Here is an 11,629-nt window from a genome sequence, read left to right on the forward strand (position 1 = left end):
AAAGAGTGCTCGTATTGTTTGTGATAGTCGCATCTGCTCAACTTGATTCAGTCGAGAGTATTTGCATATTCTTAAGTATTTCTTCTGAGAGGGCCTAAATCCTTCTCAAGTGTTTGATGCATTTTTGAAATTCACTCATAAGGTATCTACATGCACTAATAGTTCTGTATAATATTGCTGTGCATAATCTGACAGATAAGGCTAGTTTTTTTAAACAAGGTATTCTTTGGGGATGACATATTACATTCTGACTTATTCTACTGGGCAGAAATGTCAAGTGCTTTCAAAAAGGATGCTTGAATGTTTTGATTGAATTAGTATTCTTTATTCAACACAGATTGTCAACTGCGGTAAAATGTGGTCTTACTGTGAGAACATTTTCCAGGAGTTAACAGCAGGGCTTGTCTGGTTTATTTTTGTTACTGGAGCTGTATTTCATATAACTGTTCCTTTGCTGATGAGGCTGATATTAGATGGAACAAGGGAGTAGATTCTTAAATGCATTTCAGATTAATTTGCCTGAACTGTTGAACTGTGAGCAACACCTTTATCATGAAATACTATTTAGGCTTTTGAAACGTAACTCAGGCTTTTATCTTTCTATTTTATTTCTTGTAATTTTTTCCTTGCAAGACTTTTATCAATATTTTTGGAATCATTGTCAACCTTAATTTCAGAAAGCTGTCACTCCTGATAGTACATGTGCAACACTAGTGAGAAGTACCATTGCTTTGAAAAAAGTTCAGGCATAACATTTGAGCATTGAATTCGGACAGCACTTCAGAATATTAACCTGATGGTGTCATACCATTACATAAGGAATATATGCATGATTGAAACCCACGTCTTCTGTTGGTTGGAAGTCCTAGTCCCGGACTATCCAAGTTTGGACAAAACTGGTCTGGTTTGCTATCAGGAAGAACGGAGATGTGTTCCCGCTTGCTTACATGGATGTGTGCTGTGGGTGCCACTACAAGTTCAAGCCGTTAAAGATGTGAGATCTCATATGGGAGACCATGGATCACAATGAATATTTTTTTTTTCCGTTGCACTAAGCAAGTGTTCAAAGAGCCACCGTCAGAGGCTGACCTAGTTTAAGCAGTAGGTTTCTGTCTCCAGACAGGACCATAGCTACCCCTGCTGCCTGTGTATTTGAAAAAGGAGCAATGTAGAGTTCATAAGGGTATTTTTTGTTTTATGCACGGGCGGGTTTTAGGGTGACAGCGCCTTTTATGGTAGTTTTGTTTTTCCTTTGCTTTCAGGAATCTCCTTCTGGACGCAGAAAAGCGCTTGCCACCAGCAGCATCAACATGAAGCAATACGCAAGCCCCATGCCTACACAGACAGACGTCAAGTTAAAATTCAAGCCGTTGTCTAAGAAAGTGGTATCTGCCACACTACAGTTCTCTTTATCTTGTATTTTCCTGAGGGAAGGAAAAGCCACGTAAGTTGTTGATGGTTTTTCTTTAACTAGATTCCCTGCTTTGTGTTCTTCTCAAAGAATTCTTTGGATAAAGAGCTCTTTCTGTATAGATTGGCAGAACCGGGGAGTATCCGTCAGCATACCTATCATTCCTGCCATACTTAGTTCCTCAGAGTTTCTTACTCTGATTTGTCTTGTGTTCTTCAGAGGCAAATGGCTTGTCCTCTGCTGTTACAAACATTTTAAATAACAGCAGCTTAAAAATATCTACAGGTCTGAAATCAGCAGGAGTGTACGTTTGTGTGCCTGTGCGTGTTCATCCAGCAATGCCCTTAGCAGACTGCAAGGGAGATGTGGGAAGGAGAACTTATTTCTGCTCCACCTGTTTATATTTCACTAAAAAAGGAAAGAAGAACAAAGCCAGCTATAAGGCAACAGAGGGTGGAGTCAGCCGTAAGATTTCGGGTTGAACACAAGAACATCCTGCGAAAAGAGTTTGCTTGGGCGCTGATTACTGCTCCCCCACCTCACTGGCTTGGTTCTGTCCCTTATTTCAAGGGACAGAAGTTATTTCTGTCCCTTATTTCTGAAGGGCAGGGGATACACATTATTTTTGCAGATTCTCTAATCTCTCCTGCAGTTTCTGTCAGGTTCAAGATATGAGATGTTGAGAGCTTCCTGTGGTTGGAGGATGGATCGTTTGTTACCCATCCTGTTTTGCTTTTCTGGCTCTAGAATATGGACATGTGAGAATGGCAGAACAAGAAGAGGTGGATGGGGAAACTACTGCTCTAGGGGTTCTTTTCCCTCTCTTTAAATCTTTCTCTCCAAAAGGCTAACCACTTACTTCGAGCTTTCAGTATCGGGAATGCACGTGGCCCTCTGCAGTACAAGTGCCCCCGAGCTGTTGCATACACAGCTTCCCAGACTGCTGCGTGAAGGCATGCATTTTGACACCAAACGGCTTTTTGCCCACTTGCTCTTAAAAGCCCCAGTTGCATTCATTACTGTTACTGTTTCCCTCCTCTGGTTGAGTTGTCATGAACTACGTTTTGACATACCATGTAAGAATGACAGCGGAATCCCAGAATACCAGGTGGAAGGGACCTCAAGGATCATCTGGTCCAACCTTTCTTGGCAAAAGCATCTAGATAAGCTGGCCCAGCATGGCTGTAATGATAGGTGTCACATGCAGCATATGGACAGTAGGGCTGACCAAGCATTTTCACTTTAACCAAAGATGACCAGGTAAGTGATCACTAGAACTTCTGGGCTGGTTTGAAATTTTAAGCAGCAGTTGTTAAGTTGACTCTTATTGCAAGGCAGCACTGGTTTTACCCTTTAGAATTTTGTTAATAGAAAACTTTCCCTTCAGAAATCAATCTACATGAGTATATTCATTTTGTTCTGTCACTATATCCAAGATCAGATCTGAGATTAGAGACCTGCCTGAAGAAAAGAAAACGTAAAACTATTTAAAGGACTTCTAAGTAACGTGGTAGAATCAGATGTGGTAGTAACAGGCTTCATTTTAATGCCTGGTTTGAAATTTGTGATTTAGGGATGAAGATATGCAAAGCCTGGCTAGTTTGATGAGTATGAAACAAGCTGATATTGGAAATCTAGATGATTTTGAGGAAGACAATGAAGAAGATGAAGAAAACAAAGTGAATCAAGAGGAAAAGGCTGCAAAAATTACAGGTTGGTTTTGGGGATGGCTCGTGTAAATGAAATCAGGAGGCTGTTAAAGGCCTTTAATGGAATTTGAGAGTAAGGTGTTTTGAAGTGAGACAGTAAAACGCCATTTCAGTTGCTGATGAAAATGTTTAGTGTGTCCAGAAGAGCTGAACTAATCGATGCAAGTCAGATCAGAATGTGAAGAAGTTAAATTGTTGGTAGAGATCTTTCTGTAAGTATTGCTCCAGGTAGGTTCTGTAGGAACTCTTGGTGTAAAGGCAAATGAACTTCTCCTGCCAGCACCTGCCAGTGCTCTTGAAAAGCATCTGTTGAAATAAAGCGATCCTTCTCTCAGGTGGGGAAGAGCATCCCAAGCAGAGAAGAGGATTGTCAAATCTGTTTTTGAAAACCCAGAGGAGCGCTGGTTCGGTGTTACGAAACATTACTTTCATTGCTTCTTTCCAGCTGTTTGTAGTAATTGGAAGTTCAACCTGAAGCACTTAATACTTAGTTATGTTTAGTGTTGTGAAAGGATGAAAATAAGGGGTTTTTTTCATGCTTTACACGTTCTATTAAACATTTTGTGCACTGACCAAATCCCTACTTACCCTGTATATGTCTGGCATGGAGCAGATTTACAAGTCCAGAGTGAAATGTTTGAGAGACAGAGATAATGTTTTCTTGGTCAGGGAGCAGAGATATGTTGGTCACACTGAAATCTATCTATATATATACACACACCTGCTCACACTGAAATCATTCTGCAACATCATCATCTCTTTTCAAAGTGTAAACAGAGTAATTCAGATGTGGGTCAAACCACCACAGAAAACCTGACCCGTTCCCCAGGCCATCTGATAATCTCAGAGCAGAGAAGGGCTATGCAAAGTCTGTATAAACTGTTGTGCAGAAGTGTTTTATTAAGATGGGCCTAGATACTGCCCTGAGGACTGCTACAGAAAACCCACGTGCTGAAGGGCAGCAGCTGAAAAGCAGCAGACCTTGCTCCTCAGCTTTATTGATTTTGCAGTGTTCAGCATCTAAACAAGCCAACAAACGATTCCTGAACAAGCAAAAAGCTGATGTAGATCAGACTAGTCTGCCACTGTTCTTTGGGTATGTAGCGAACGTCTTGGAGGCAGGTGGGGAATCCCGGTGAGCTGCCTGGAGAGCAGCACGAGGTCCTAGCTGGAGTTGTTGCAGCTGGAGTTGTTAGCTTTTGCATCTGTTGTTGTAAAAGCCAACAATTCCTGTTGTAAGCACACACTACAATACCTACTCGAAAGGCAGAAGCAATAAATACTTTTGAACCGCACCGTATCTGCTCATTGTTTGGCCTGTTCTGGTGCTGATTTCTAATGAGACAAGATGGGAGGGTCGGGTGGTTGTACATGCATCATTAAGGGGACATGAGGGAGGAAAGGTCAGCCTTGGACTTTGTCTTCTTGCGTTGGCTACAACCGCTCGGTTGCTTTGTGAGCCTGGCTAGCTTTTCCCATGTTAGACAAGGGTTGGTCTGAGAGGGGTGTTGAAAGAGAATGAGTGCAAGTAGTTTCCCAAGCAAGTGGGAGAACCTAAAACAGAGGGTGGTAAGTAAACATGAATAAACAAAATGTAAAGGATCTATTCCAAGATGTGTTCAAGACTGATTGCATTGGCAGTTGGAGTGACTCCTGTAATAAATGTAATGAATGGGAAAAACTAGTAAAAGACAGGGAAAAGATAAGGAACCAGGGGAGAAGGAGGCAGGAATCATTGTAGAAAAAGAGGAAGAAATCTAGAAAGAAGGAAATGGAACAAAACCAGTGTAGTGAAGTACTCTTCCTAAAATTTCTCTCAGAAATAATTGTGTTCACAGAATCCCATAAAGTTAATTGAGGAAGTTACATAACCCTTTTGAAAGCTTGCTGCTCCCAACATTTTCTCATCTGTTGCCGTGTGAGGGTGTTGGCAGCCGAGCGAGTTGGAATGCCTTCACTGACTCAGAGTCCCCTGCGGCACATTGCTTCGCCTCGGTGTGCCTATTTTCCCATCTCTGAAATGGGGATACTGGTTGTAACTGCTTCACAGGAACGATGGGAGCAAGAGGTGCTGCAAATCTTCCACTGACACTGTTCCTTTCTGCAGTGCAGAAAAGGTTGTTGGTTTGTTGTTTTTTTGGTTTGTTTTTTTTTTTTCATTGGGCCCAAAGTTGCAGTTTTATAGGCGAACAAATATATCCACTGCTAGGAGAACAAGGGAGACCTGCTGGATGGGGCTCTAGATGGTGCAGGTGAGTTAGGAAATGCTGCTTCTCTCCCTTAATGTGTTACCTAACTTTGGGAAAGTGTCTGTTCCTCTGTTTCTTCAGCTGTGAAATAAGGGGCACAGTACTGGCCTACCTCAAAAGCACTGGAGGAATTCGGTGTGGTCAACGTGGGAGCTATTACCATACAACTGACCCGAGGATCAGACTGAAAGATGTTTTCTATTCAAAGTGCTACTTTCATTTTAAAAGATCTCCTTCCATCTCAGACCTTCCCCCCTTCCTTCCCAGTATTTCTCATTTAGATTTTTCATGTGTAAAATCTGTACCTCCACCTCAGTGTTCTCTTTTGTGTGAAGATGGAAATTATGTTTGTAGCCATGAAATATGTTGTTTCTACACTATTAATACAGATTAATGCAAACCTCCCAGAATTATCCTGTCCTTAGTCTTCAGTTGAAGACAAGGCATCCCAAGGTGCATAAATGTGGCTCCAAACTCACGTTTATTAGGGCAGTAATAACTACATTGCTTCTCTTAATGATTGATACTTACAGTCTTTTGCTGGTGTTAACAGCAGCCTCCTGCTCCATCTGCACAGGAGCACGGTGACTGCCCTGGGGCACCACATGGACTCAGCCATGTGCTGCCTGTGGCAGGAGTCTGAATCCCGCGTGTTTCTGAACCCAGGCTTCTGGAGAGCAGTACGTGTAACCCTCTCTTGCCATTTGCAAAGCCATCCCTCTAATGTAACTCCTGAAGTTAGTCTTTTAGTCTTTAGTCTTTTTTTGTCAGTAACTGCATAAAAAAAAACCAACCCAGAGCAAGAGAGAAGAATTAAAAAAACCAAACCGGTGATTTATATGACATGTAGAACAAGCTAATATACATTCGTAGATAATGAGATTTATAAAAGATAATATAGGACATAAATCTTAACTTACTGTTCTCACACTCCAAAATATGACATAAACCATTTAATATTGTAATGAGAAACATTGCAGTGCATATGGGTGTTTAGGTTGGCAGATGGGACCAGGTGATTCAGACCACATCAAGGAATTCCCCCTTTTTAAAGCTCTGAACTTAATTTGTTATTTTCTGACACTAAAAATGGAATTGTAATTGTTTTGAGGGTTTGAGGTTTTTTCCAGATGCTGGCATAATAAACTGTAAATCATGTCAACATCTCAGCCTCTTTTAAAAACTAGTAATTTGTTTGTACGAGTGCTTTATGAGGTCAGCTCTGTTTTATTTGAGTACAGCAAGGTATTTTCCATTGTGTAGAGATAGCATTATGTTGTGCGGATCTCTAAGGTGTATATACGATTTTGAACAGAGAAGGTTAAGAGTTTCGGAGCAGTTTTGGTGTTAGTTGTTAGGACAGTAGCCTCGTCTGGAGCTAAAAAAGAGGAAATTAGGACGGAGAAATTACTTCTGTAAATATATTCAAATATAATCCCATCAAACTGGCTCTTTTAAGGTCAAGACCAGTCAAGAGGTGCAGTTAAGAGGAATTCTGCCGTGCCTTTGTCATGGTGAGCATAGTTTGTGTCCAGTAGATATTGGCAGAAGGTACCATTTCACTTGGTAACTTGGAGTTTGGCATACCTTTGAAAAGCAGTTTAAATTTGGAAAAGAGGTTTCTAGCCTAGCGACTGAAATATTTTCAGGTTCTGGACTCTGCTTTAGGCTTCAGGTTCTTTATGCTGTCTGTGAAGGCTTGAAATTAAGAGTCATGTCAGTGTGACAACTGGTGAAGTTGTTGCCCTGGGAGAAAGCATGAGCCCTCCCTCCCGGGAGTTCTGGGTGGCTCTGGGCATCAACATGAGTCGAGACAGTTGCAATACTCCATTTTCACCTCAGTCGGATCTCTTACTCCTTGTAGCTAGTTCGCAGAACGAAGATTACTGCAGGGGTCAGTGACAGATGTTTTCTTTCCCAAACAAAAGCCGTATGAGGAAAAGTCAAGTTCGAAACAGCAGCGAACTAAAAGCATTACGAAGAAGTAACATTACGAAGTGTACACAAGAAATTGAAGTTTAAAGGAAACCCAGGAATGATTGGCATGAGAAGTGTGCGGTAAAGGCACCTGTGTAGCTTTATCTTTGCTGGTGACACCAGAAGACATCATCCATTTATTTCATTGGGAGAGATAGGAGATGGGAAAAAACCTGTCAGAGGGGCAATGATGTTCAACAAACAGCATCATCTTTCCTGCGCAGGTTTCTCCTGCCTGTTTGTCAGCTGGCAGGATGAGGAAGGCTGTCCCCTCTTCACAGAAACCGGTGCTTGAGGGCTTTCGAAGCTGCCCCAGGCTCCGGCCCCGTTACTACAGACAGTGCCTTTGTCGGGTGCAGTGGATGGGACTGCTTTAGGGAGGAATCGGAGAGGAATTCTCCTCCTTGGGCCAAAAGCTATTAAGACTTACTTGGGTTTTGTTTCTTTCTTCCCTTCCAGAATTATATTGGCTACATTTAAACAGTAATACATTTTAAAAATTATTTGTCCTGGGGCTTATTTTGTATTGACTGACAAAGGTTTAAAACTCACGTTTTCTTCATGAGCAGGAGACGTCTTTAAATTATATCTAGTGCATCTAGGTTTTGAACTGATGTGCATACTCATCCTTGTAAAACTAATTACTGTTGCTGACACCAGGAATCTGGCAAGGTTTTGTTTATGGACGGGTTTTCACGTTAAATGATCAGTGAAGCACCCACATGGGTGCTCTGCTGTAGATACGTCGTTGTAAGGACTTGTTCTAACTGTATGCTTTTAATTAACTCTGAGTGTCTTTTCTTTTACCCTCTCTCTCCCTCACTCCCTCTTTCCAGTAACAATGTCCGTTCCACTTCTGTTTCATTAAATGCTCTTGCCTTACGTTTGTCTTGACTGGCTTCTATTTACAGAAATTGTAAACCAGTTGAATGCTCTGAGCAGCTTAGATGAAGATCAAGATGACTGCATAAAGCGAGCAAATATGCCTTCAGCTAAATCAGCCAGTTCCTCTGAAGGTCTATGAGCTTTCCTCCTTTCTTTCTGGTTCTGATTGTCTGTATTTACCGTGACCTGTTACCTTTTGACTCCTGCTTGTATTCAGCTGTCAGTTTTATCTCTGTGCTTCCACCCAGCATGACTCTCAGTAATTTGTAGTGCATCCAACAGGTAACAACATGATAGAGAAAGAGCCTATCTCCTCTACAGCTCCGTGGTCATCTGATAATGAACAAGAAAGAAAAAATAAATTAAAAAACACCCCTGACCCCAAGCGTTAAACATTTTCGTGCGCTCAGCAATACTCGACTTCTCTAACATGTCCCCTCTCTGATTTTGCGTGCATGATACATCCAAAATTTAAGATTTTCTGCTGATAGTTAATATGTATATGAATAACCAAAAAGAAATTGCTGTGTTTATCTTGTTAGATGTTCTGCAACATTTATTTGAAGATGATAGATGGCTTTCTTAGTCATTTCTGTTACATAGTGTTCTGATCAGCAAACAGAAGTTTCATTCATTTCACTCTTTTTTTTTTCCCCTCCTTTGTTGGTGTACTTACTGAAGTGCGGTAGCTTAGTTGTGCAGTTCATGCCGTACCCTGGTGCTGTGTTTCAAGGGACTGTTCATACATCTTTTTTTTTTTTTTTGAGCTTGAAATATGTTAGATGAACAGTTTGTATCTAGATTAAAACAATTTTCCGACTTCTTTGTAGAGCTTATCAATAAACTTAGCTTTCTGGATGAAGAGGAGCAAGACCTGGCCAACTCTAGTACGAACCCTTTTGGTGATCCTGACACAGCAGAATTAAATCCATTTGGAGACCCCGATGTAGAAGGTAATAGATTTGTTTTACATAATTCATCACTAATTGCAAATGCTTAATGAAACATGATTTTTTTTGTAGGGCTACAAATGAAAAATGTTGTTTTGATTAAATACAGGTGGCTTTATCCTTTCAGGTGCACCTTTATGTGCATTTGTCAGTGGGGGCTATCAGCTAAGAGTTGAACCAGAGACTTTTAGACCCATCAGGTGCGTTACTAATATCACCTCGTGGTATAAATGAGCAACACGAACAGTCAAAGTGCCTCTTTTCCGCTGGGTGCTGGTTTGTACCAGAACTTCCTTCACTGCAATCTTTGCTACGTCACTGCAGTTCTTGGTTAGCACTGATCTTCATTATTATAATTTATTTGTATCTTTTTCATTCTTTTTTTCTTTTATGGCTTCCTTGGTTGAGCCTTCTGACACTACACCTTGCACCACACGATAGGTGTTAATCCCCCTTCCAGACCGACATGCCCATTCTTGTTGTGTTTGAGTGGGAAATACAACCCCCGTAAGTTTTTAATCTGATAAGATTTCGGCCGTAAGGCCAGAAAGGAGGACCAAGACAGCAGGCATCTCTGCCGTCCTCAGTTCCAAGCCCAGATATGCAGGCTGCCATCTGCTGCCATCAAAAATAAAAAGTGGATGACTTTCTTAGTTTGCAGCTGCCCGAAATGCCAATCCGTAGTTAATTCCCAAGTTTGAAGGTGTACTCAACCTTTTCTGTTCAAAGCTCCAAGACTCTTCTTCACACAGAAAATACCCAGGAGCGTTTCCCACCTTTGACCAAACACCAGGAGCCACGCTGTAATGGCGGTGGAGGAGAACCACGCCGAGCAAGAGCAGCCCAGGGTGCAGCCATCAGATTCACAATGCCAGCTCTGATGAGGAGGCATTTGTGAGCTGCAGTTTGCACCCGTGGTTACCTTCTTTCTCCAGACCAGCTGAATGTTTACTCACCACACAGCTTTTCTGCCTTGGGAGTCCACGGAGGCCAACGGGAATGCTGATCCTGTCATACTTTGGCTATGGTGTAGTTTCACAGCCTGCATTTCTCAAACAGCAACATTGCACAATGCTCTGTATTTGGCCATTGAAGCCATGAAGCCACTATCCCAGGCTGCTTCTCCCTCCTACAAAGTTGTCAGGTGTTTCTAGAGCTGCAGAAGTGAGTTGTTTCAGCTCTGTAGAGACCAATGTATGTGGATTAGTTTCTGGTGTCTTGATCTTCAGCTTCATTTCCTGTCTGGTCCTCAGCTGTGAATTCCCTTAGGACCACAGAAGGAGAATCTCTGAATTCTCTTAAGATCATGGAAGGAGACAGAATAACCAGGGAGGTAAAAGACCAATTCTTATTCATCTAGTTGTTCGTACACAGCTTGCTCTAAGAGGCTCTGCCTATATTCCTTCTTCTTTCTCTACTCTGGAGGAGAGAAGAGCTTCTGTCACTCTGGAGAGAGCTGTACAAGTCCCATCCCATGTGTATTTCTGTCTTCCAAACCCAGCTTTTCTGTCCCTTCCAGAGAGAACCTGCTCTGGCAGAAGGCAGCGAGTCTTCTGACCACAAAATATAGTGGCCAAGAGGTGGTTCCTTCTCGTCTCAGGGACATGAAGATATAAACTGGTGTTGTTTCTTGGCACCAGAGCAGCTTGACACCTCATGTCAAGTTCACTATGAGCAGCCTGCATCCAAGATGCCGGCCTGCTTGCGTTCCCAAGAGACTCCCAATATACGTAGGTTATGTTTTTTCAGTCGATTCTGGTCCCTTTGGTGGCATCTACCCCTTACTGCCATCTTCAGTCACAGCCATGGACACTTCTCTGTTCCTCTGGGTCTTTCCTGTGTACTTGGGGCGGTCTCAGGACTCAGACTGTTGGGTCCCCAAAGAAGTCCCATCCACGCAGCTGTGGGCAGCAATGCTGAGTTGTTGGGTGTGTGCGTGTACCAGACATTCCTCCCACACATTATCACCATCATACAGCAGTCAAGGGACAACAACATGACAGTGATTTTGATAAACAGGGTGTCGCTAGATTCTTCCTACTGTGTCATAAGATGTTTTTTATTTGAGAGGGATGGAGCTTCTGTCAGGTTCACGTGACAGCAGCATGATTTCCTGGAACACTGAGCCAAGTGGAAGGTCTGAGGCATTTCAGGTTGTCAGACCAAGAGTGGGACATCTGGTATGGCATTTTTGAAGCTTTTTGTTTATGAGTAGTGGCTCCCCAGAGATTCTTCTAGTCACCTCAGACACCTCTGAGAAGCGCTGGCTCTTTCACTCCAGAGCTGTCTTGTCCCTATAATGGGCACTTGTGCTCATCTTCTCTTGCTCGACCTTCTTGACATGTGCCTTTCATCCAGCTGTCTTCCTCCACAGAAAATTGAGGCAGAAAGGAAACAGTGCTGAGACAAATTAGGTAACTCTGTTCCAGTCTTCAGCAACAGCAGGAA

At 42.4% G+C, this 11,629-nt stretch overlaps 1 protein-coding gene across 1 annotated transcript in view; it reads left to right on the forward strand.

Annotated features, from left to right (window-relative positions):
- LOC104489940 (EH domain-binding protein 1-like) overlaps window positions 1–11,629 on the forward strand; it is a 125,705-nt gene that overhangs the window by 71,124 nt on the left and 42,952 nt on the right. The window contains exons 5-8 of the mRNA XM_010132164.1: window positions 1,263–1,444; window positions 2,985–3,124; window positions 8,258–8,362; window positions 9,062–9,184. Of these exons, the coding sequence (XP_010130466.1) occupies window positions 1,263–1,444; window positions 2,985–3,124; window positions 8,258–8,362; window positions 9,062–9,184 (550 nt within the window). The remainder of the gene's footprint in view (window positions 1–1,262; window positions 1,445–2,984; window positions 3,125–8,257; window positions 8,363–9,061; window positions 9,185–11,629) is intronic.

This window comes from Buceros rhinoceros, unplaced genomic scaffold (genome assembly GCF_000710305.1).
Source record: "Buceros rhinoceros silvestris isolate BGI_N320 unplaced genomic scaffold, ASM71030v1 scaffold6380, whole genome shotgun sequence".
NCBI lineage: Eukaryota > Metazoa > Chordata > Aves > Bucerotiformes > Bucerotidae > Buceros > Buceros rhinoceros.